This window comes from Saccopteryx bilineata, chromosome 2 (genome assembly GCF_036850765.1).
Source record: "Saccopteryx bilineata isolate mSacBil1 chromosome 2, mSacBil1_pri_phased_curated, whole genome shotgun sequence".
NCBI lineage: Eukaryota > Metazoa > Chordata > Mammalia > Chiroptera > Emballonuridae > Saccopteryx > Saccopteryx bilineata.
This window is the reverse complement of record NC_089491.1, coordinates 232,489,436-232,515,551: the sequence shown is the minus strand read 5'-3', so window position 1 is coordinate 232,515,551 and position 26,116 is coordinate 232,489,436. Positions and strand designations below refer to the sequence as shown.

Here is a 26,116-nt window from a genome sequence, read left to right as displayed (position 1 = left end):
TACTTCCACCTGCCTATATTTTTGCGTTAAAGGTTGCCATGTTTGTCAAGTTGTTGACATTTTCATTATTCTTTAATTTATACCACTCTGTTCTTACATGTTCAAGGGAGTTGATCTTAACATGTTTCTTTCTGCTACTAGGATCTTCCCTTTCAACAAGTCCCCCTGCTCTCAGTTCAAGTGCAAATGAGTTATTTACAAGACACAGTGTCCTGTGACAGAAATTTATAGTTGTCTTAGAAAGTGGGGCAATTAGACTTAGAAAGTTACTGTACAGTTTGCTTTCTCATGAGGAGTAAAGGCTAAGATCAGGGACCACTGTCCTCAGACAACTCACCCCTCTCTCTCTGTCTCTCCTAGAAAGGAAGTTTTTTTTTTCACTTTTTCTACAGTATAGTAGGGCAAAGGCTCATGCTTATCATCTAGCCTTAGATGGCCATAAATTAGATGGCCATCACGCAATCACTCATTCAGTACTCATTGCTTCCACTTGAACTTTTGAAGTCAGATTTCACTGATGGGAAGTGCGAGGAATTTCACTACAATCTCTAATTGAGGGGCTCTCCATGTTAACTTTCACAGGAAGCAACCACAATGCACGGCTCTTCTTCCTACCTAGGAACTGGCTTACAGATAAAACGTGGAAGTGAACCCCCTCCAATTTATGAGCAAGGATAAAAATACTACTGCCCAAACTTACATAAGAAGGATTCAGAGGTTAAAAAAAATTTCACAATTTGGGTTATATAACATTATCCTTCTTCTTTGTGAAACCTTAGAATCATAACATTAATAACAGAGGGCCGTGGTTTCAGATCCTGAAAAGGACATTCTGGTGAGAAGAGTGAAGCAGATTTGGGGACTAATGAATAAGGTAATCATTCTATCAGCAAGATACTCATTGGGACCCAGGTGGAGATGTTCTGTTCTCACCTTAGGTCTCATCTGTGTTGGCAGAGGTCGACAGGTTTCTCCATTGAAGAGTTATCACATATTTTATGTGGCTCCACTCAAATAGAAAACAATCATTACTAATATCTAGCTTTATGACTGCTAGAAATACTTGTCTTTGCTTCAAATGCTGTATTTGAGGCCTGCAGACATGTCCTAGGGTAGTATTTGGGGGGGGGTACTGTTTCTCTGGCATTATTTTAAAAAGACAAAATAGGCCTTGTTTTGCTTCAGAAACAAGTAATCCTGGAATATTTCTGAGCTTAAAACAGCACATGCTATGGATGTCCTGTTAGTTGGCATGGGCTGTCCGCAGAATGATGAAATCTCTGCTTCTACCCCAAGACTTCTGGCGGGGTCCGTACACCAGGGAAAGTGAGATGCAGAGAGTGAGAAGGGAACTTGCAGACGCAGCGGTGATCAGAAATACCATCCATGCTGTCCTGACTCTTCTCATTCCCTCTAAACCTAGGACTCATTCGCATTTCTCTCTCTCAGCCGATGATGTTGTTTCCACTTTACTTGGCAAATAGATGCGCAGCAGCACACACTACCAAATTTCTTCTCCACATTCCTCTGTACCTTCACCATCCTTCTCTTCAGTTACAAAGAGCCGGGGTATTTGTGGTTGACTTGTGCTGGAAACAGAGGGTGACTGCTAGGACAATGAAACAGATCCACATGTCACAAAGAATGAGCAGCCATACAGTGTAATTTTATTGTGTTAAGTCACTAATAACCCTGTTTGGGTGACAAGTGAAAGCTATAATCCTGAGTAGGATTTAATGTCAGGTATAGGGGCATTTCATTAAAGTAACAGGAGGCAAGCCCATGGCAAGGGTAGGGATGGAAATGTTTCCATCGTAGCAGCAAGCAGTGGCCAAAAAATAGTGCAGAGAGTGTTACAGATTCTTAGATTCGCTGTGCCAGCACACACGGCAGCCCTTTATAGTGTGTAGAAGATAGAAGACCAAGTTAATAATGCCTTCCTTCACCTGTAGCTGTTGTTTGCGGTCTGACCGTGACTCCACCTTTCAGGTGCACTCAGTGAGACCCGGGTTAGGAACGCATCACCGACACAGGCACGCTGCGAAGTGTCTGTTCTGCTGACTGCAATCATGGCAGGGAAGGCATATGGAACAGATTTTTATTCACACTCCACCTGGAGCAGACAGAACAGCTGTGCCAAGTGTGCCGGACGCAGGGCCGCCCAACGGTCAGCAGGAGGGGTAGCAGCTTCTGACTAGGAAGTGGGAACTGTCAGAGAATGAATGATCAGTGAACGGGACGCAGCTTCTGGAAGCTCATCTGATTCCTCCTCTAGCCTCTTCAACACGTTGTCAATTCCTACATCTTTGTATCACGTGTGTGTCTGCCTCTACTCGCTAATGTAGATTTTTACTATCAGAACCTCAACACTGGCCAACGTTGTAACTGATAGTGCAGTTGGATAAAGGCAATAGACCTTCAGGAGGGTGCAAACTTGGGGATGCCTAATAGGGTTGCAGGTGGGGGCTATGACCCCCTCCTTCCTTAAGTAGATGAAGGGACATTAAAAAACTAGACATTCCAAATCACCCCATCACCCGCAGACATCTGGATTGATTCACCCAGGTGTGGAAGGTCCCATAGGTTACTTATGGTTAATCCTTTTTTCCCTTAAGTACGACCAGCCCTCACCCTCGAATCCCCTATTTAATCATACCTGTTAGAGAACCGGTTTCTGACCTCCGCCTTAGGAGTCAGCCCAGCAGATGACCCCCTAATAAACTTTTCTTGCCTGAACTTCACTGTCCTCCTTTGGCAGACCACACTGTCTATGCTAACTGTTTAGATATGAAGTTGGTAAGAGGCCATCACTTACTATTCAAAGATAGGACAGGTGTAAAATGTCAAAGAAAGGCCAGGCCTGGGTGAATATAGTTATTATCCAGACAGTCCATTACTGGGAGCAAAAGGAATAGAAGCCCTCAGGCTGGAATAGAGAACTTAAAGACAGAGAGTGATAAGGTCAACATTTTAAATTATTGACTCAAGGAATTATCAGATAACCTAACGTTTCTAAAGACCGACATAAAGACTATCTTTACTTCTTTGGTCTCCAGGCTGGTATAGCAAAAAGCTTAGAAGTCTGATCCTGTGTGTTCCTCGTTATACCACACGTGGACGTGAGGTGACTTCCTGAGGAAGAGGGAGATCTTGAGAATGGGAGTGGTGATTTGGCAATATGTAGGTGACTCATTAACACCCAGGTGGACCTGACTGTGCCAAGCCCGCCCGCAGAGCTGGGTCTGCCCTTGGGGACGAGAGCCATCCTGCGTTGCTCACAGGCCTGGCTACTAGCCCAGCTGGAGAGCATCCTCAAGGGGTGTCCATTCCCTCCACACTCCGTCCCTGCCCACCTTCATCGCATCTCGGTCGCCAGGCTCTGGGACAAATAATTCAACCCTAGAGAAAAACGTTCTTGGCACAGAGATACATACAAGATAATATTGGTTTGTTTCAGGAAACAGACCAACCTGAATATATGGGTGACCATACATTCTAAGTGTTAGACTAGAAAAGAGAAAAGACATGTTTATACTGGCCAAATTTATTTAAATGGTTGCACTTATCCAAGATTGTGGGGACAAGGTACTGGCTTTGGCAGCTAAGAGAGGGTCTTATTGTTTATTCCTTAAGTCACCAGAAACCTGGATTATATGTTGCCTTCGGGAGATGTTCTCCATAAAGTGAATTCCTCATTAATGACTCTCTTGAGTATGCCATTCACCATTAAATTCAAAGCTACACTGGGAAAGAGCAGCTCTGGCATTCCTGACAAGGTGTGGAATGACTGACCTTCTTTCAGGCCAGAGATTAAGAAGAGAGATGGGCCAATGAGTTCCCCGGGCAGCACGAGGTACACAGTACTGTTTAATCATACTTACACAGCAAACTCCAGCACGGCTGGAGTAGTAGCCGGCGTGGGGACCAGACAGGGGTTTCAGAGCTAGGTAATTCATCACAGGACCCCTGGAACTGAAATGGAGGCCAGTTCACCAAGGACATGATGACCCTGTGGGAGCATCATAGCATATGGAGGGCCGATTCACTGAGATGGAATGATGGCCTCTTGTTTTATCTGCCTTAAGTTAATTCCAAAACCTGAAACCCTTGTTTAATGAAAGGCTGCAAGCCATATGGAAATACTGCAGTAAATGGGCATTGAAAACCTTGCTCCTCACTCCTGGAAGGAGTCTAGGGCCATTTACCAAGGTACAAGGTGCTGGAGAAAGAGAAATACCAGACCGTTCATAAGTTATCAGACAGTGTCTATGAGCTAAAACTGAGCTCCGGGGACACAGAATGCTGGGCAGAGTGAGGACTTACGACAGTCAGGTGACAAGTGGAGGCTTGCTCTAAATCTATTTCACAGCAGGAGGAGAATCTCAATCTCACAGTCTCCTTTCTAAAGTTTGGAGAATGTGCTCGGAATAAACGTATATAACAACTGTCCTGATTCCCACATTGATTCTCTGATGCAGGAGGTAAGATGACAGAAGAGATCAAAGAGTCACTCTAGGTCTTATCCCTGTGAAAATAGCTACGGAAGGTGAGAGCACAACGTGGAGGATATCAGAAAAACGCTCACCTGTTGAAAGACATGTAAGGCATGCAGAGTTGGCAGTGTTGGTTGGATCTCCACTATTGCGCCCGTGAGGACATCATCAAAGCTGGATTTCAGGAGATGAAAATAAACTGTCATAAGCTGAAATAAGGATAACTCTTTGGAGCTGTTGTTTTTGAAGTGGCCTCTTTTCTGGGTCAATCCGCCATAACCCCTGACATGGGGTCAATGTGTTGCCTCTATTCCAACAAGCAAGGAATGATGGAGGGTGTGTGCTCTCACTTGGAAGAGAGATAGAAATATCATCAGGACCTTACTTCGAAAGGGCATGACAGCCTGAGCCCTGTCCAGTTACTCCTTAGGGAATTCGTCTATTCTATCTCATGTCCCACAGGGGGTCACACTGGCCCACTAACCTGATCACATCAGCTGGCTGGACCTGATGAGCACACGGCCCATACAACCAAGTGGATGTGATGCTATGTAGGGTTCATGGAAAGCCTTAACAGATAAGTAAGAGCAGACAACCTAAGACTGAGACGTCAGAGAGCAACCATTCTCTCTTGGAGGGCTCCTGCATTGCTAATGGGCCGGGGCAGAGACCACATACACACACGGGTTCAGTGGGGCTTGAGGTGCTCACCACCAGGTGGTTTGACCTGCCAGTCCATGAAATCAGATGTTCCAGCAGTATCCCACCATCGGGCGGAAATCATAAAGCAGAAAGAGTTTAAGTCATTCCTGAAAACACATGATTTCAGTCTCTAGAAGGCTCACCTCCCCAGGGCACCTGCTTCTGCTGCAGGAGTGCCATGCCTTCAGCCGGTATCTGTGACAGTGAGCACTTTCTAAAGTCAGTGCGTCAAAGAAGAAATAAAATTTTTTCACAAATTATTTATTGTTCACTTAAATAAACACACAAATATTAATGGAGTTCATTCTTTCTTAGGTCTCATTTTTGAACCCGAATACAACAGGAAACCAAATGATTACTACCTTTTGGAGCTTGTAATTCCCTTAGGAAATAAACATACTCCTCCTCACCATCCAAACTCACTGTATTCTGTCTTTACAAACTTCTTTCCTGAAGTCAGTAGTTGTCACCACCTGATTTCATTTGTTTTCAATCTCCAGGTGGTTCCCCCACCAACTGAACTCTTGTTACTCACTAACCAAAACATAGTAATCTAGGCACTTTTCTATTCAAATTTGTAAGTCAAGCATATTTGGATTCATTAAATATAGTTGGACATTGGAGAATATGTGTAATATGTTAGCTTTCAACAAGTGTTTGGATGATAGATAAAGCAGAGAATGGGAGACATGAGTTCCATGGTAAGGATAGGTGATTGATCTTTCATGTTAAGGGCATGATAGAAGATGACATTGGCGTAAAGGAATGAACACAATAATCGATACTGGGTGGGGTGAGGATGGGGAAGTAGCATCCTTGGCTGAGTGAACATCAAGTCCCAAGTTCCTGAGTCAAGCAAGATTCCTGTGTTCTGGGAAAACAAGGATATTGGAGTAGCTCTTGTAAGGTGATTGAAAACAATTGTCAGCAGGTGACATCAGAGAAGTTTGCAGAGACTGAGAACCCACACAAAAAGTAAAAAAGATGCCAAGGAAGGGTTTGGGGCAGAGAAGTGATCTTTGCTGATATATTATTTATTTTACAGTACCATGTAACTTAATCTTCATTGCAACTCTACATGTCAGTCACATTTTGTTTCCATTTTGTAGACAAAGAAACAGAGGCCTAGAGGGAGTTAGTGGTCCACAAAGAGGCACATGGCCAGTGAGAACAGAGCCCAGAATGCGCATTATAGGGTCTATGCTACCTCTCCGACCTGACTCAGGGTTGAGAAAGGTGGCACTGACTGGTGAGCTGAATTAGTTTGTTGAGGAGCAACAAACTAATTAGAAGAGTGAGGAGGCCAGGTAGGTGGCTACAGAGATCTAGATGAGAGAAAGTAACGGTATGGCTGAGGTGGTGGAGAGTCCTGGTGGCCAGATCCAGGGTGTGAGTTAAAAGCGGAGTTTACATTGATTACTCCAGTGTTAGATGGGAGGAGGGATGGGATTCAAAGATAACTCCAAGGTTTTTGAGCTGACTGACCTAAAGGATAGACTTACCAGGTGCTGAAGTGAGGAAAAATGGGTGGGCAGGTAAAGGAAGAAGCTTATAGAAAATGTGAGCTAGGAGACCCAAGATGTAGACGTTGGGAATGCTAAGTAGGTGGTGTCTATTAGATGTGCAGAAGAAAACCTGTGTATGTGCATGAGGTTCAGGGCAGAGGTCTGGCTGGATATATATGTTTAGGTCTTCGGAGCACAGATGATATTGAAAACCATGGGAATGATGGAGAATACTTTGGAAGTTTGTATGAAGAGAATTGAGAGGAAGTCCAACAATTTCAGTACATAGAGGACTGGCAGATGAGAAAACCCTCTACCTCTACCTCCCCTTGAAATGTTGTTGGTGGAGGATGTACCCAGGGAGGTGCAATCCAGATGGCAGGAGGAAAGCCAAGAGGGAGTAGAGTTTGGGAGGTCAAATAGAGAAACGTCTAAAGTAAATGGGAATGAGCGACTGAGTCATATCGACTGATAGGTCCACTGAGACAAAGACTGAGAACTCATTGCTGGAGGAAGCAGCATCAGTAATCTTCATGGAAGCTGAGTTTGGAAGTGGTGGAGAGGAAAGGCTGCTGGGAGTGCATCCAGGAGGGAATGACAGGGGTCAAATTGAAGATAGCAGGCAGACAAAACATTTTTTTCAGTTTCTTTGCAGAAAAAAAAAAAAGGAAGCTAGAATATGCTATCTGGTTAGAAGAGACTTTTCTTACATGTTTGTACACTCAATAGCCTATGAATGTTTGTACACTGATGGCAATGATTTAACAGAGAAGGTAAACATGATAGTATAAGGGAGACAGAAGAACATTCCTTGAGTCATTGAATTAAGTAGAGAAGAGAGGATAAGATGGCACTGGCTGGTTAGCTGCAGGTTCGTTGGTTAGAGCGTTGTCCCAATATGCCAAGGTTGTGGGTTTGATCCCCAGTCAGGGCACGTATAACTAATGAATGCATAAATAAGTGGAACAGCCAGTGATTATTTCTCTCTCTCCCTTCCTCTCTTTCTAAAATTAATAAAAATGAGAAAGAGAGAAAGAGATAGAAGATTAGATGCAGAAACCAAATACAAAGACTCTTAGAAAAGTACACAATTTATAACAATACGAAGGAAAGCAGAATATATGGACAGAAGCAGATAGAAGCTAACAGTGTCTGGGAAGTTGGTGGAGCTTCTCTTCTGTTATCTTACATTTTTTTCAGTGGAGCAAGCCTGTCAGCTGAAAGTAAGGATGGAAAAAAAAAGGATGGTGGTGATGAGCCTCATAATTTAGTTCACAGGTTGGATTGTGACCTAACTAAGGATAAATAAATGTCACCAAGATAAGGAGGTAGTAAGTCTCTGGACCTCTCATCATCCTGATAGGCTAAGTACCTAGTTAGATTATACACATTAGGTAAGAACATGTTGTTATTAGTTGGAATAAACATTTATATGGGCAAGTCTTACAGAAATTAAGGTAGAAAGGTAAGCAGAGGGCAGATAGCAAAGAGCTTACTGTCATTCAATAACAGTTTGCAATTTATCCTGCTCTGTCCAAGAGGAAATTTGGAAGAGTTTAAGCTGGAAGATAACTTGATTAGCTTCCTGGTTTTGAAAAAAAAAAGGTGAATCTGACAGTCAGGGAAAAAGGACTTAGAAGTGAGAAGGTTAAAATCAATGAAACTAATTGGAGAGGTAACAACACAGTGCACCTCATGGATTTCAGTGAGCCACCTAAGAGAATGGCAGTTAAGGTAAGGGTAGAAGAATCTTTCAAACATATTGAGGCTGAAGGCATGAAGGGGTCATTGACTGATTGTATTAGAGGTTATAAAAAAGAGAGGAGTCAGGAAGTCCTTGGGTGTCTGTCCTGTGTGACTCAGTGGATGGTGGTGCAATTGGACAAGACAGGAGATATGGTAAGCAGAGTAAGGTGGAGGGTAACAATGGATTAAGTAACATGTCAGTGGATATGCCTTGTAGGCAGACTGCACCATGGATCTGAAGCTCAGGAGAATGGTCTGGATACATGGGAATTATTCATTCATTGGTGTGGGTGGAATGCCTACAGCAGAAATATAGAATGCAAAGAGATGAGGATCAAAGAAATAACCTTCCTGAACATAATATTCCAATGGTGTTGGAGGGAAAGACTCCAGCGGAAGAAGACCAGGAAGGAAGGGGGAGAATCACAACTAAAAAGAACCAAGAGGCATTTAAGGAGAGTTATTATCTGTCAGTGTCCAATGTAGCCTGGCAGTGGCACTAAATAAAGACGGAAGGGTGTGGGTTTGAACTCTGTCACCTCACCAGCAGTATTTTCACTGGCGTTGTGGGCGGGGAGTGAAAGTGCATTTGCAGCAAAGTAAGTAGGAGCATGAATGGGAAGCTAAGGAAAAAGAGAAAGGATGAAGTTACAATAATTTTTACTATGGAGAGAAGAACAATGGAGTAAGAAAGGAAACATGAAATTTTTCTAATGATGAAATAGAGTTGAGTATACATACATGTCTCTCACAGAGAAGGAGAGGCAGTAATGAAATATTTATAAGGCAAAGGGGAGGAGGGGATCAGTGATGGGTGTAGGGAGATTAGACATAAACAAGAGAAGTGACTTTATTTGAGAAAAACAAAGAGTGAGTGTGGGCATAGGAAAGACTCCAGGTAGGGCATAAAGCATATAGTGCTGATGAGGGAACTGAGGGATGGGGGAAAGGGCACAAAACTAGTCTGAAAACCTGGGAGTCAAGGGCAAGCGCAGAAGCTGGAAACTGAATGAGGTCAACAAGTAACAGCTGTAGCATTGTGCTTTTCACACACACATCCCTTCACCTGGTTCTGACCCCGTTCTGGTGACTTTGATGGAATTGAGATTGACCATCAGCATTTGATCTCATAAGACTTTGACCTCTTCATCCCCATAACCTTTGTGTTCTCAACCTGACAGGCCCAGGGCCTAAGGCAGGGGTCCCCAAACTATGGCCCGCCCGCGGGCCACATGTGGCCCCCTGAGGCCATTTATCCGGCCCCCATCGCACTTCTGGAAGGGGCACCTCTTTTATTGGTGGTCAGTGAGAGGAGCATAGTTCCCATTGAAATACTGGTCAGTTTGTTGATTTAAATTTACTTGTTCTTTATTTTAAATGTTATATTTGTTCCCGTTTTGTTTTTTTACTTTAAAATAAGATATGTGCAGTGTGCATAGGGATTTGTTCGTAGTTTTTTTTATAGTCCGGCCCTCCAATGGTCTGAGGGACAGTGAACTGGCCCCCTGTGTAAAAAGTTTGGGGACCCCTGGCCTAAGGTCTCTCTCTCATTGGTCTTTGTGGGACAGGCATGAGTCCTTACTATACCTGGGCAAATAAATAGAAAATCAATAAAATGATAGAATTCAAAAGCCAGGATAGAATCATCAGAGGTATCATTATATAATGTTAAATTTCATAAATGAAATCTATTTTTAGAGGGTAGCTTGCAGAATTTTAAAATATCTTTCTACCTACCTTGAGGCTAGCACCAACTACTTGCTAATATCTTTTTAAAATTAAATTATATTTCAGTTGAGCCTTCATCACATAGTCAATGTACAAGATAGTTATAGCGACAATACAGTTGCTATAAATGTGTTTTTAACTTTTTCAAAAAGCGAACATAAATTGAGTTTGTATTTCATACCTTACATTGATTGAAAATATAAAAAGTTTGTTAAAGAATAAATAAAAAATTACTCTGCTTACGTATTAACAAGGTTGAGCACAATTTTCAACCATTCCGATTCAAATAAAAATATTAAACAATATTCTAAAATCATTCTGATTTCCCTAATAAGCTAAAATACTTAGGTAAAACCTTAGGAAGATTATAAAAATCTATGAAAAGCAGCTCACTCAAGAAGAAGCCTTTTATTATAGTTTACATCCATATTCTACACAGGAGTTAAGTCTTTCCAGGGGTCCCCAAACTTTTTACACAGGGGGCCAGTTCACTGTCCCTCGGACCGTTGGAGGGCTGCCACATACAGTGCTCCTCTCACTGACCACCAATGAAAGAGATACCTTTTCCGGAAGTGCGGTGGAGGCCAGATAAATGGCCTCAGGGGGCTGCATGTGGCCTGCGGACCATAGTTTGGGGATGCCTGCTTTAGACTTAAGAACATACACATTTATAAATATATATATATGCCACATAACTAGACATTTCAAAAGTCTCTGACTCAATCTTAATAAATTAAAATTAATATGCTATTCTCTTTAAAAGGCACGATTTTGTGCATAAATAGAAAGCTTTAACAAGGGGCAGTTGCTGTCACCCATGAATTTTCTCAATAGTAAAAATTGCTACAGTGAATAAATCCTCCCAGAATGTTTAAAAACGGCTATGTGGGGAAGCTCGGGTCTCTGGCTGGTGCCTGGCGCAGAATGTCAGTTAACCCGCAGTTGTTTGCAGTCGTCTCCCAGTGAGCCAGGAACCCCAGCCCCGGGGAAGGGCTAGCATCACACACACCAGGAACTTGGAGCTGCAGCCAGACACACAATTATAATGTCACGGTTTCGCTGTTACCCTCGGTTCAGGCAAATTCCACTGGCACAGCTCTCTGGTTGGAGGCATATACTCAAATATGTCATGTTTTGACTCAGAGTTCATATTGTCATAGTTCATGATTGAATTTACATCTTTTACCAAAACAGTCGATTTTAGATTATACATTCTTAGTGTTGTGATTTTAGAAGACAGCCTAGGATGAAAGAAACTTTGTATCTGTGCTTTATTTTATACAATTAGAGTACAAAAGGAAATAAGTATATCTATGTGTTTACTGTTATGGCTCTATATTCATCTTGGTCTAGTTCCCATCACATTTAGAGTGTAAATAAAGATAAATTGGCATTGTCTCTTCAGTGGCTCAATTACTATATGTCTTACTGAGAAAAACCTCCAGTTTAAAATACTATGTGAAAGATAGTAAAATTACGGTAAAGTTTTATAAAATAACCAGAATACACTGTGGCAATACAGACTAACGTAACACTTCATCCGCCGGAGTTGAGTCCTTCATAGAGGGTGGACCCCATTTAAGAGGTGCCTGTCACATCCCAGGGGGCACCTGCTTGGAGCCTCTTCATGGATTTTGGAGGCAGACGAGGTGATGGGTATTCCCTGCCAATGAAGATGCTTGCTAAGATTTGGGTCAGGGCTTGCTAATGACCAAACCTTTCAGTCAGTCATTCTGTCATGCTTGCTAAAAACTGCTCAGGTAATTAAAAGAGACTGACCCTGGGCATCTTATGATAGAAGGAATGTTATCCCCCTAAAGCCAGTGAAACTTCAAATGTATTATAAAGCAGAAAACTCCAATAATTTATGGAGAGAAAACAAATGTGCTTTTTCTCTCCGATTATATATAATTCCAATGTAGCTGTCCATAACTTTTGTTAACTACATGAAATTATATCATAACCAGAAAATTTTCTTACAAAGCAGAGAAAAGGATGAAGATTATTGTGGTTTGAAATAGGGATTGCTTTTGATGCCATTGTAACCTCTGATATCCTGTCCCTTGTACTTCAATCATAAGAAGGCCAGTCATCATAAATATTTTTCTGTTTCTCTGGGCATAGTTACTAGGTTAGGGGTGTACATTAGAACCAAGCCAGACAAATTCATTCAGATGTACTGAACCATATCATCCATCGATCCATCCATCGCCACCCAATCACTATCTGCCCATCTGTCTGTCCATCCATCCATCCATCCATCCACCTATCCATCCATCCACCTATTTATGCTTCTTTCACCTTTCTATATATCATATTTTTTTACCTATATCATGGTAAAATGTTGTTATTTAAACCTGAAAAGTGTTTCTCACAGAAACTGGAGACAGAGGACAGAAGAAATCCTTGGAAATGCTAAGTAAAGGCGAAAACTGGGACACAGATTCTAAGTTTCTCTGTGCAGGAAAGCTCAGAAGAATAGAGAAGAAATGCTGGAAATTAATAATAATAATAATTATCTGTATTATACCCTACAGATCACCTGAGAAGAGGCATAGAGATATAGAGATGAATTGAGAAAATTGGAGGCAGGAAAGAAAAATGGTGAAAACTTTCTACTGTTCAAATGACTAAAGAGCTTCTATAATCAAGGATGACGAATGCCAGTTCATTTTAAAAGTTGTTTTTTGTTTGCATTTTTGTTACTGAAGCCCTCCCTAGCAAGCCTTTTGAGAAATCTGCTCCATATAGACTTCCATGTGAGAGATTTGAGTGGAGGTAAGGATGAAGGAAAATGAGTTGTCATTTACATGAGTTAGCAAGAAACAGAGAGAAGAGACTCAGCCACCAGGTGAGATGAAAGATCCAGTTCTAAGCATCTAATAAAAAGAAGATCACAGCCTGACCAAGCAGTAGCACAGTGGATAGAACGTTGGACTGGGATGCAGAGGACCCAGGTTCGAAACCCCGAGGTCGTCAGCTTGAGTATGGGCTCATCTGGTTTGAGTACAGCTCACGAGCTTGAACCCAAAGACTTAAAGCTCAAGGTCACTGGCTGGAGCCCAAGGTTGCTGACTTGAACAAGAGGTCACTCGCTCTGCTGTAGCCCTCTGGTCAAGGCACATATGATAAAGCAATCAATGAACAACTAAGGTGCCACAACGAAGAGTTGATGCTTCTCATCTCTCTCCCTTCCTGTCTGTCTGTCCCTCTCTCTATCTCTCTTTCTCTCTCACACACACACAAAAACCCAAAAAAACAAGATCAACAAATTTGCAAACATTTTGTGGGGTGATAAGCTTTCCTTCCCTCAAAACTAAGCTAGGAATTTCTTTCCACATATAGTTAATTCTCACCAGACAAATTAATTTCAGCTAATATTTGTTACTTATCTTCAAGGTTCCTTCAGGTAAATGATTATATCTCACTGTGATGCATGATGCTGTGTGCGTTTGGATGTACACGGGATGGCAGTCAGTGTTGAGTTTAAGGGATTAATCTGATAAAGAAAGCCGATTTTTTTATACAGTGAATTCCAGTCATTCTGACTCTATAAAAACATAGACTCACTCTGGCTGCCACAGTCATGACTCTGTGGTAGGCAAGGCCCCACCCAACCAGCCTGAACTCGAATCTGATCCCATTCAGGTGTAATCCAGGGGTAATGGTTGCCCTCCCTGTCCCAATGCTCAAGGCCCTCTTCTAAACTAAACTGCTATTTATACTGTAATGACTGTTATGACTCCAGCGGAAGTAGCAGATGCCGAATGACATCCACTCAAAGTCAGTCACTCTAAATAGTTATAGTAGTGGTTTTTAAAGACTTTTGGAAGTCTAGTTTTACAGTTGAGATGGCACTTGAATGTAGTAGCGATTTCACCAACAGCAAGAGGAAGCAGCGGCAAGTCTGGTTCAGAGGAACTCCCTGAAATTCAGAGTAAATCTTTCATTGGACTAGTTTCTTTGACGACACCTGCAAGACCTACTCTATTTGTGTCCAGATGATTGCTAAGTGAGGGAAAACATAGGCTTGCCTTGCCTAGATGAACTTTGTCAAATCCTTCCTAAACTCTAAGACATATGTAAGGGATTACTCTGGGGTGTGTGTAAGATACAAGAGGCTGGACTCCTTTGCATACAATCTGAGTATACCTGGGCCGGAGTGCAGTAAGATGTACTTTTAGCAAATATCTCAGGTGTTTCTGATACAGTCATATCAGGGAAACAGTGGCAGTTGGAAGATTTCAGAAACTTGCCGGTAGATTTATTTCATCTTTTCCAAAAGCACCTGCTCACTAGCCCACAGGTGCTTGGCATTCCTCTGAGGACCCACAGATCCTATGAATCAGCAACTAGAGATGAAGATCTGTCTAGTAATTTCTAGATCTAGTGCAATCTAAATGACTCACAGTTCCCTGTCCTAAGCCTATGTTATATCAATGTATATTTCTCATATCTATCTATCTCTCCTCTAGATCATGTATCTCTCATGTAGATGTGAGGCCATTAGAGCCCTAGAGAAATGTATTATAAGGAATTGACTCAGGTGATTATGGAAGATGACAAGTCCCCCAATCTGCCATCTGCAAGCCAGAGACCCGGGGAAACCAGTGGTATAATTCTGTCTATGTCCAAAGGCCTGAGAGCCAGGATGCTGGTAGTGTAAGACCTATGTCTCAGCTCAATCAGTCAAGAAGAAAATAAGAGAGAGAGAGAGAGAGAGAGAGAGAGAGAGATAGAGAGAGACAGACGTTCTTCCTTTTTCCACATTTTGTTTGCACTGGGCCCTCAGTGGATTGGATAATATCCATCCACACTGGGGAGATCAATGTACTTTTTTTCTACATCCACCAATTAAAATGCTAATCTCATCCAGAAACCCTCTGCAGACACACTCAGAAACAAGGTGAGCCAAATATCTGGGAACCCTGTGACACAAGTTGACATGTCAAGTTAACCGTCACACATCCTTTGTTGACAACCATCACTAAAATATCTGGGATACAAGAATGTCAAGATGTGAGAAAACTCATTGTAGTGGACCATATGAGACAAGTGTCATGTGTAATTATTACATCAGTCAATGGAGTCTCCTAGTGAGTGTTCCTTCTTGCCTCCCACTGAGCTGCCCAGCAAGATTCTTTGAGAATATTACATCCAGAAAATTGTTCTAAAATGAAAGTCACAACCTTTATCATTGATATTTTTATACTCTGAGATCTGCTAAGGGACATAACTGTCTTGGTCATTTTCTTTATAGATGTCTCACAACATCTAACCAAGTTCCTGGAACAGTACGTGCTTGTTCTGCATTGATGATTTGGATGAGCCTACTAATTAATGAGGTAGACAGGCATTATGTTAGTCAAAATAAGACAGAGAAGGCTAAGGACAAATATGTGAATTCCTTTGAGAGATTACAGAACAGAAGAACTCTATACCCTAGGTTCCAAGGTCACCTGTCTTCTGGACACTCAACTTTTTTCAATGTACCTCAGACAACTCCCTGCTGCATTTGCCTGTGTTTCGACTCCATTTCCCTGGACACACCTAGAATATTTCTACAGGGCCATCTTTTTCACCTTCCTCTCTACTGGCCCCACCAGTTCTTCCATAGTCCTGTCTCCACTTGTCCCCGCCACGAGCGCTCTCTGCTTCCCCACAGTCGCCTCTCACGTCCCCCCTCGGCACTTTCTCAGCACTTTGCTTCTCCGATGCAGTTGTCACAGGTTGCATCATATTTTTCTGTTTCTGTGATTTATTCTGTTTATTTGCTCATTTTTTAGAGTGACTTCCTACTCTCTGCTTTAGGGGACCTTACAGTTCTCATTGTACCTAAGGTAGACATGTTTATGGCATGCGTTGTTGAAACGACAAAATGAGTGACTTCAATTCTGATCTACATTAATTAGGGATGGGGAAAGTTTAAGCTCCTTATCATCCTTAGTGATGGGTGCTGACACCTTCCTCGCAGGGTTGGTGTGAAAACTAAAGTGAAGTCATTTATAAAAGGCACTTGCATACCCTTAAAAATGTCAAAGCTTTCCGTTAATATGAATAGGAAATGTAGAAAACAAATCATATTAATACATCTATACTATTATTAAAGAAGTGAGTGAGATGAAGTAAAGTAAGTGTTGTTTGATTGTTTCAAATGTCTCTTGACTACAATTCTACGATGCAAAAATTCGAGGTGCCCTCCACTGGAATGGGCCTTCTCTGCTCCCCATGGTCCAGTGGGGCTCACTCAGATGTCAGGACTGCCACTGGGGCTGCTGGAGTTAGTGTGATGTCTCAGAAGGCTGGGCTCCTCTCACTACAGACTTCTCATTCTCTGCTGGGATGGGCTTCGTAGGAGCATCCCACGGGAGCCAGACTGAAAACTGCAAGTCGTGTGATGTCCGGTCTCGGAACTTTACAAGGTCACTTCCACATTGCACCCTGTTAGCGAGAGCAAGTCCCGAGGCTGGACCTGACTCCAGGGCTGGGGGAGTAGATTCCATCTCCTCATGGAAACAACTGCCAAGTATCGATGTCCATGCTCAAGCTAGTGAAGCAGCGATGGAGGAGAGGACGTGGAGACCAGGCTTAGAGAAGTAACTGAGTCTGGTCTGGATTTGGAACAAACATGTCATTTTTTTTTTCATTGAATTTGTCTTTTTGTGAAACTGATGAACATAAGTATGCAGGTTTCAGATGTACAATTCCAGAATACATCATGTGTACACTGCATTGTGTTGTTCCCCCCCCCCATCCCAAGTCATATCTCTGTCCATCCTTGATTAATGAAATATGGGACAGGTTGAACCCGGGCATATGTATGTTGAGTAAGAATTCACTGTGGTAGAGAGAAAGCTGAGAGAGATAAAGAAAAAAGGGGATAACTGAAAATAGAAAATAAAGTTCAGCATCAGGAATTCTAAATGCCTGTGGTTGGAGGTGAGGTCCGTCCTCTGTGGGCAGGAACTACGGGAGGGAGGAATTCACCAGGTGCGCAGAGGGCAGAAGGTCTATCTAGGTAAACTGGGCACCGGGCAATCGGGGTGAACGTTAATGAGGATAAACGGAGAAGGGTCAGGTATTCAGTAATGTTCTGGAGCACAGTGAGCAAGAACAGAGAAAATAGTGACCACAGCAGAAAGCATCAAAGATCATCCAAACTGGGGTTTTTAAGAGAAGAGAAAGGAGAGTGCTATTAACTCTCACTCCAGGAAAGTAGGAATTAAAACACATCGTCATGGCCATTGGTGTCTTAGGGGGCACGGTGAGCTGTGACGCTCATGAAGGTAAAGGAAAAGTGGTGAAGTGTGAAACTCAGGGAAGCATAATAAGTATGATTATTATTTTTTTTTTTTTTGCCCAACTTTAAGGCCAACAGGACATAAAAAGTGAATTGCTTCATGGGCAGAGAAAGCGGGCGAACTATAAAGGAGCTGAGGACTTGGACTGCTGGGAGATAATAACAGTAATTATGTATTACATTTACATAATGCTTTATGATTAAAACGCTTTCGCGGGCATTGCCTCATTTTCTTGCGAAGTGGCCCTTCCAGGTGGAGGGTGGTTATTATCTTCCCTGCGTGGGGGGTGGGGCTAGGAGGCTAGGAGTGGGCGAAACACACAGAAGAAATCAGTCTTTCAAGACACATTGGTTTTGGGCTGGGGTGAAGGACAGTGACCTTGCTGTGTCCTTGGAAAGGTTATGTAACCTCTGCGTATGCCAGGTTTATTTTAAACCTGTAAAAGAAAAATAAGAGAAATTAAATTTAAATAAATATGTCTTCAGTCTAAGTGTAAGCACATAGTACATGCTAAAAAAATGCTATTTACTCTCCATGTTATGTAGGTGGGAAACTGAGGCTCAATTTGTATGGAAGAGGCAGGTCTTGAACTCAGAACTCCTGGCTCAGCATTTTCTTCCTGCTGAACCATTTGCCATTTACGAGCAGTTGAAACAACAGGACTACCTGAGTTCTCAAGGAGGTAGAGGTGTGAAGAACCCAGGGAAGGAAGAGAAATGCAGTGTATTTAGAAACCCTGAACAAGCGAGTTTTCAGCAATAATTCAAGAAAAATAATGAAACCAGGAGAGGTTTTTTAAAAGGAAAATAATGAACTTACTGAAACAGTAAGTTGGCAGTCTCAGTGCTCAGGCAGTGCTTGACCTCAGGTCAAGGTGAGGGGGGAGGGGAGGCGGGAAGAAGAGGGGAGGCCACGGGAGGGGTAGGTAGGAGGGCACGTGTGTCCAGGGCAGGCAGATTTGAGCCTGCAGAATTTCCCTGTAGCACGTGGTGTGAGCCAGAGCAGGCGGAGGTGCAGAGGGGTTAGCCAGAGGCTCACCTGTCCTGGCCTCCGTTCCTTCTGGGACCCTTTCAGCTGCACGTCAGCGGTGAGAGAGCACGGGAGGGTCTTTGTAAATAGCATGGGGTGTTTCCAGGGCTTCTGAGAATATTCGTCTTCCATGAAATGCCAGAGCTCTAAGGACTTTCCTTGGGGTAAATCTGAACGTGCCCTCTTGTCCACTTCTGTCCCTGGTGATGTTCTTGCATCCCTTTGCACCATGGCTGACCACTTCCCCACGGGTCTCCACACTGTGTCCTAGCAGTGCCCTGTGTCGTCAGCTGTCCTCCGTATGGGCAGCTCTCCTTGGTAAATCCTACCTGGCTGCATTCTCAAAACCTGCTTCACAGATTCTCTTCTGCATCACCTTGTTCAGAACCAACCTTGTTATTCAGAGTTGGGGGGTTGGGGTGGGCATTTGCCCATCCATTCTCCCACAGGGAGCCTGACCACAGGGAAAAGGTCAGGGACCTCTTCACTGTAGTGATGGTTTGGGGCGTTTGGCGGTGGTCAGACCCGTTGTATGATCTGCTACTTACTATTTCATTAGTCATTCTGCCAGCAAATGCTGAGCTTTACTAAGTGGCAGCTCAAACTGAAGCTCTGCACCTGTCTCCTGTCTTAAAGGTCTTTCCCTCATGTCCTGCTTTGCAGCAATTTTTCCCTGGGCAGTCACTGCACAAATGCTGTCCTGGAAATTACTCTGCTACAAGCACCCAAAACACAAAACTCCTCTCGACCCATCTAGGAATTAAACTTCCAATGATTCCTAGATAAGTCACTTTATACATTATGGTTTATTACTGTTTCCCTTCATTGGTTCATCCTTATTATTCTTTCTGTGTCAAACACTTGCCATCTCCTACGGGCCAGGTATTTCCCTGAGCAAATGTTAAATATTTTTAAAAATAGAACTTAATTTTTGTTCCATGCCCCTATGGAATACACAGTCGCAGTCAGGGAGGGTGTCTGGTTTCCCCAGGGCTGTACCCAAATTCTTGGGCTCACGGAAGCCGAGTCATTGATCTGATATTGAAGGCCTTCAGGCATTCACCTTGGACTCTACTGAGACACTCCTGTTTTAGGATGATTTCCAGTTGTATTCGTCAGATTCAACCAGGGAAACAAAATCATCCTAAATATTCACAGTCAGTGAAATTAAATAGACTTTACTACTCAGTTTGTGGGGAGAGTAAGGAAACCACGTGGAGGACTGTGATGCCTCTCAGATGTGGCCCTCCATCCAGGACATGAAGCTGTGACTCCCCTGAAGATGGGGAGGACCAGGAAGAAAAGCAGGGTTGTTGGACTCAGGAGATGAGTTTCATTTGGCAGAGGCTGGACCTATGGGGAGAAGACAGAGTCACATCTGGAGGCCGCTCTCACAGAGCACCGTCCTGCCTTGGAATCTGTCACCGGGGCCTCCAATCAGAGACCCAGGAAGATAGCCTTCCCGGTCCGCCCAGCACATCTGACTCTGCACACAAACTCTTCCCTTCACTACCCCACTCTTCTGTAAGAGAACTTGTCTTCAGTTATAAGCCTCAAATGAGCACGTTTTGATTACTGACCCTCTGACAGACACTGTCTTCTTCATAGCACCACTTGGGAGCCATCCCAGCAAGTCCAGAGCAGGCTAGACTCATCCAGGTGGCTGGCATGCAGGGCTTCCAGCTTCGAGGACAGAGACACTGTCATGGCAAAGACAGGGCTGGAGTTTCCTCAGTGCTGCTGTGTATGGGAACCAGGAGTTTTTGTTGTGTTAATAAGTTAGAATAATGACACAGTAACTGGGGAGTGATGATTAGAAAATCATGCCTTACTGAATCTGAGTCCAGGGAAAATCTCCCTCATTTACTCTTGAAACAAATACATGTATGTGGCCATGTGTTAGGGTCCACTTTAGCACAGATAACTATCTATCTATCTATCTATCTATCTATCTATCTATCTATTATCTATCTATCAATCTATCAATCTATCTATCTATTATCTATCTCTATCATCTTATCTATCTAGTCATCATCTGTCTATCCATCATCTAACCGTCATCTATTTGTATGTCTACCATCTATATCACTACATACCATCTATATGTCTATCTGTCATCAATTTATTGTTATTATTTATCTAGCTAAACAATAACTATAGTGATGGCTCAGGACTTGGATACATTTTTTTTTTCCAGCAGGAATATACTTTATCACTGACATTGCTTTGAAAGACCAGCATGTGAAGATAATAAACAAACCCAATACTGAGCTTGTTTTGTTATCATTTTATAATTCTCTACAGATAGAGTTGCCTCTTACTGCGTAGACCTGGTGCGGTTGCTCCCACTGCCCACCCTTGGCATGCCCCTGCACAGCCCACAGGAATTCACCACCTTAGGATACTGATTAGGGTTGAGGGAGGGCAAGGAGAGGATCTGAGGATGAGCAGACCCTGGACAGGCTCCCTGGTCCATCATGGGCTGTTCTTGCTGTGTTCTCACTTAGTCCCAAAGACTGAACTCGGAGTAGTCTGTGTCACCATTGGGTGAGCAGGAATTGCTCCTGTGGGTTCTGGCTGTGGGAAACCAGGTAAGATCAGCTCTTGGCCTGTTAAACTATATACACGAAGGGATTGTTCTTATCTCTCAGCACTGTGAGGGCTCGAGAGAAACGGTCAACTTCCTTGGCCTCCCTTGGTTAGGGCACAGGTCATCTCTGCCCTTAAGGTCTCGTGCCCATCTGAGACTTGTCATTGCTCTGGGCCCCATTCCTCAGTGTCCTTCCCTGGAACACATGAATATCTGGCTGACCCTCTGAACTCCACTTGTTTTTATTTTAGCTTTGTCCAAAGAAATCCTTTTATAATCCAGCAGGTGGGGAGAACGTGGTTCTGATAGCCATTTTCTTCTTTGCCCAAGAGCTTCTCAGAACTTAGGGCTTTCAGATAAAAAAAAAACAAAAAAACAAAACCCAAAACTGTCTTTAAACTTCTAAGTTTGATTGTTTCATCTGTTTTCCCGCTGCCTTCTGTTCTCCCAGCGTCTTGTCTTTCCCAGAGAGCCCTGAGTCCTCATGACATGTCTAAAGTAGGACAGTGTCAGAGCTGTCAGCTTTGCCTGAGTGATGTTTGAGGCTTTGTTTGCTCTGGGACCCACTCTCTGGTGGTCGAGGGTGTCCATGGAGCTCTCCTCCAACACCGCATTTCACACGAGCCAGTTTTCCCATGAGCCTCTTCACAGTCCGCTGCTCCCACCTGTGCGCAGTCGCTGGGAAGACAAGGGTGCAGACAGTCTCAGTCCTGGTCTCTCCTGTCACCTCGATGCTCCTCGTGCTGCTTCCTGCTTCTCCTGTGGCTGCCCTCCCGAGATTAGGCTCTCTCAGCTTCTTGGCTGAGAATGCAGGGCTGGGCTGATGTGAGAAAAACCTTTTCCAGTAGATATTTTCTCAATAACCCATATAGACTGATGATCATGGACTGATCCCCTGAACCCACAACCACACACGTTGCTTACCTCTGCATAAGACCCCCAAAACCATGTATTATGTGTGCAATACCCAAGAAGTTGAATTTAAGCTACATTTTAGAAAAGAGAGATGCATTTCTTACACAGCGGGGTTTGTGGTATGAGATCTACAACCATAACGCGTCTTGAAATGTATTCAAAAATCATTAACATTTCTTTGTGGTGTAATAGGGACCACACTGTGGCAGAGAGGGGAAGATGTCGTTTTTCCCGAAGCACACCTTGATTAATGAAAGAGCATGCCCAGGAATTCTTAGTTCTGGAAACTTTGCCCCACACTCAGTCACTAATGTTGTCTCCAGCAGTTCTGGGACCCCGCCAGGTGTTTGGACTTTGACTCTCTGTCCCTCTGGCCAGCAGGGCAGCATGCCTTGCTTAGACATGGAAGCCCGTCCTGCAAGGCTAATTACCTCGTCCAGTGCGGCAAAGGGCGAGACAAATGATTTCATGACAACTTAAGCATAACATCTCATTTGTCTGATGTCTTACTTATTTGCCGTCTAAGATAAATGACTTCAACACACACCCAATGTTTAGACCTTTAGGAATTAAGTATGAAAAAGAAAACAATCTTAGAAAGAAAATAAATCAGTTGTTCTTAAAGATAATTTACATTTAATTTCTTTGTAGACTTTCATACACCACTAATGGTTTTAATTTGATTTTATAGGATTAAGGGCTTGACTCACTGAAGCCTTGCTAGAGATTTGTGGGATGGAGTGAATGTTTACTGCTGATATCCGGCCTTACCTTGTTTCTGATTTCAAGTTTCAGCATTACTACTAGATGCTCTTTAGGAGACAGAAATTCATTCTTAATTTGATCCCCACAGTTCAATCAACATTATTGAAAATTGGTAACTATGTTATTTTATTGTAATAAAAGATGGACATGCCATAAATATTGGGTACACACATTTAATCTGCTCATTGCGATTATGTACTGTAAATTAAATTCATTTTTATTACAAAACGAACACGATATTTGAAGTTAAAATTGGATATTCAATCATTGATTGGCTCACAGCATATGGGAGTTATTCAGAAGCAACCCCACAAACCCTCGCAGCCCGCCCCCCTAACACACATACACATTTAACCCTGATACTGGCTTGTGTACATGGGAGGCAGAACACTGAGAAAAATAGCCCGTATAATTCAAGTAAAACAAAATGTTTTAGTCATACCTGTTTCTTTATTAGAGAATAAAAAGAAGGTATTTATTTCAGCCTGATTAATAGCCTGAATCATTACCTCAATTCCTCGTGTGACATGGTGTGTGTAGACCTGTATGATGACTAACGAATAAGACAAGGAACAGAAACCACTCGCTTCTACACCAAACCTCGGCTCCCTGAGTGGTATTGTGTTCCCTCTGGATGAGAACCAGGTGTTTGCAGCCTCCCACTGATATGTGCCTTCCTTATCAAGACAGACACGTCTGCTGGCTTGTAGGTGAAAACAACAGGTCATGAATCCATGACTCTGAGCAAGGTTAACTGGATACATTAGATGCTTTAAAACCCAACTTCTTAAGTTTCCTAAAATAAATCAGGGTTCCCTTTTTCCCCCCTAACAGTGTTTGACTGCTAATGCATTTGAGTTCCTGAAAAGATTAACACATCTTTTCATTGGATAGGCATTTCCATATTTTGATAAATTCAATCAAAATCCTGATTTTATATCTATTATTTTTCAGGTTAATTGTTTAAAAAAGAAAAAAATCCATCATTTTAGTTTTTAGTATGAGAAGTAATATGAGTTAAAAATAACATAGGTTATGTTTTATTGCTATGCATTGTTAATTGCAATAGACTACATAGTTGTCAAAAAAAGAGAAATCTTATCATTTTACTAAGATTGTGGATCTACTTGAGGTTAGACCACACACACTGGAGAAGAGCTTACTTGAGTCCAGAAATGGTAAATACGTTTATTACACAATGTCAGTGTCCAAAGCCAGTCAGTGCCATTCCGACCACAGGTGATGCTGTTGTCTGTGTGCCCTTTGTAGACTGTGTAAATGCAGTCACAAAGCAAATCCTCCTCCTGATGTACTTACAGTTCTGGGCAGGATTCTGTAAAGCAACACTGACCGCAGTTCCCCATTGGAGCATGGCAGGCATTACACATAACTGGTCGAGGTCTTTCTTTGCATCGTCACGTTTTTCTGCTTGCCTGTGTATGGCACACGGTACCCAGGGTTTGGGTATCTGTGTCTTTGCTCCTTCCGGTTACAACAGCAGAACCCGCAGAGCAGACCCCCTCCAATGAAGAGAAGGGCAGTGCTCGCCCAGCCCAGGAACAGAGCTGCCCCCAGCTCTCGCTTCTGACCTACGTGGATGGCTGGGTTGTGGAAGTCCCTGATGATGATGTTGGCCGTCCAGGACACTGGGATCAGGATGAAGATGCCTGTTAAGATGAAGAGAACCCCAGATGTCCCCAGAAGGTATGCCTTGGTTCTCTCGTTCGAGCCAGTGCACTGGACCTGCCTCATGCCACAGATACCAACGAGCAGGGCAACCAGGGAGAGAGCCACAGCGACACACATGAGGGCCCGGGCAGCCTCGAGGACAGGCGGGAGAGCCAGCAGGGAGCTGTAGAACTTGCACTGCAGCGTGACCTTGGCTTGTCGGATGCAGTTCATCCACAGCCCTTCCCAGAGCCTTTCAAAGACAATAATGTTGCTGCCAACAAAAGCTGACACTCGCCACTGAGGCAGGAGAGTGGTGGCAAGCGTCCCGACCAAGCCGAGAAACCCAAGAACCAGTCCAGCAATTTGTAGGGGATAAAACGCCATCGCCTCAGTGTTGAAGACTTGGTCCAATCTGGAAACTGCTTAAGATCCCGACGGTGTTGGCCTCGGAATCTATAGGAGTCTCTGACAGTGTTGTTCACGGTGGCTTCCCATCACATTTAGTCTGGATGAGCAGCAACCGAACTTGGCCAAGCAGCAGTCCCTGCCATCTGTGGTGCTGCCTTTGCCCACACACATCTGTTTCTGAGTGGACTGTCCCCTCGTCACATGGAATTGTTTCCTAGCCAATAAGAATGTAACCAGAGGTGTGTCAAGAAAGACTGGATTTGGCTTTAGTATTTCTCATTATTGTCCTAGCAACACTGTAATTAGTGTCAAAGCTTCCGCTGTGGAATGTTAATTACTCAACTGAAAACTTCCTGTCTAACAATTCCTCTGATAGAAAAGCATAAATACATGGGTTAAGCCACAACTAACACAATGCCAAAACCTTGACAGTGCTTGGCAGAGCAATTGGAGAACACTTTGGATTCTAGACAATCCATTACTCTCTCCTATGCCACCTTTCTTTATTGTAATGAATCAATTCTGGGTGCCATTCGGACTTCTGGATGTGGAGGCGTGTTTCGGGATGGGCTTTGAGACTTGTAATAAAACCAGTGGCACTTTATAAAAGGAGGGATCCTAAGCAAGAAATTCAAGTTTCACCGTTCATTCTCAAGGTCCAGAATAGAAGAACAGAGAACCACTTCTGCTAGTTGAACTTACTGGTAATTATCATATTATCTTTTAAGTAACACCCTTCTCTATGGCGAAATCATGTTTAGTGTATAAACTTTCATTAAATGTTTTATTTCCCCCCCCAAGGGCAGCTTGAACTAATGCACATTTATCAAAGCCAAAAAAAATGCATATTCCATTTTTATGAAACAATATAAGAACTGTCCTTTGGATTAAGCCATGAAATTAGTTAAATTCAGGTAAGAGAAAACATTTTAGAGGTGGAAGTTATCTTCAGGCTCACACCTCCCGTTGGCCAGGTGCAGAATTCAGAATTCGCGGCAGAGCTAGCTGTGCGGGGACTGGTCAGGAGTCAACCTGATCTACTAAGCTTACGTCTTCCATCCAGTCTGAGTCAAACACAGGAGAGAGAGATGCTTTTGCAAAGCTTTTCATGTGACTAGGACTAAATCAAAAATGTAATGCTACCTACCCCTTCAGTAGTTTATCAAATAGTTTCCAAAGTAAGTGAAATTTAATTGACACTGTTTCAAAGTGCAAGGGTCAAGTTGTCACACTTGACTGCCCCTCCACTGCCATTGCCTAAGG

General features: G+C 43.1%; 1 protein-coding gene across 1 annotated transcript; it reads right to left on the bottom strand.

Annotated features, from left to right (window-relative positions):
- Positions 1 to 23,607: 23,607 nt before the first annotated feature.
- Positions 23,608 to 25,062, bottom strand: CLDN17 (claudin 17). The gene has a single exon (XM_066259564.1). The coding sequence runs from the start codon at positions 24,827 to 24,829 to the stop codon at positions 24,155 to 24,157; it is 675 nt and encodes a 224-aa protein (XP_066115661.1). The 5' UTR covers positions 24,830 to 25,062; the 3' UTR covers positions 23,608 to 24,154.
- Between the last annotated feature and the right edge of the window lie 1,054 nt (positions 25,063 to 26,116).

Coding starts and splice junctions, on each gene's coding strand:
- CLDN17 (XM_066259564.1), bottom strand. CDS start 24,829: ATGGCGTTTTATCCCCTACAAATTGCTGGACTGGTTCTTGGGTTTCTC.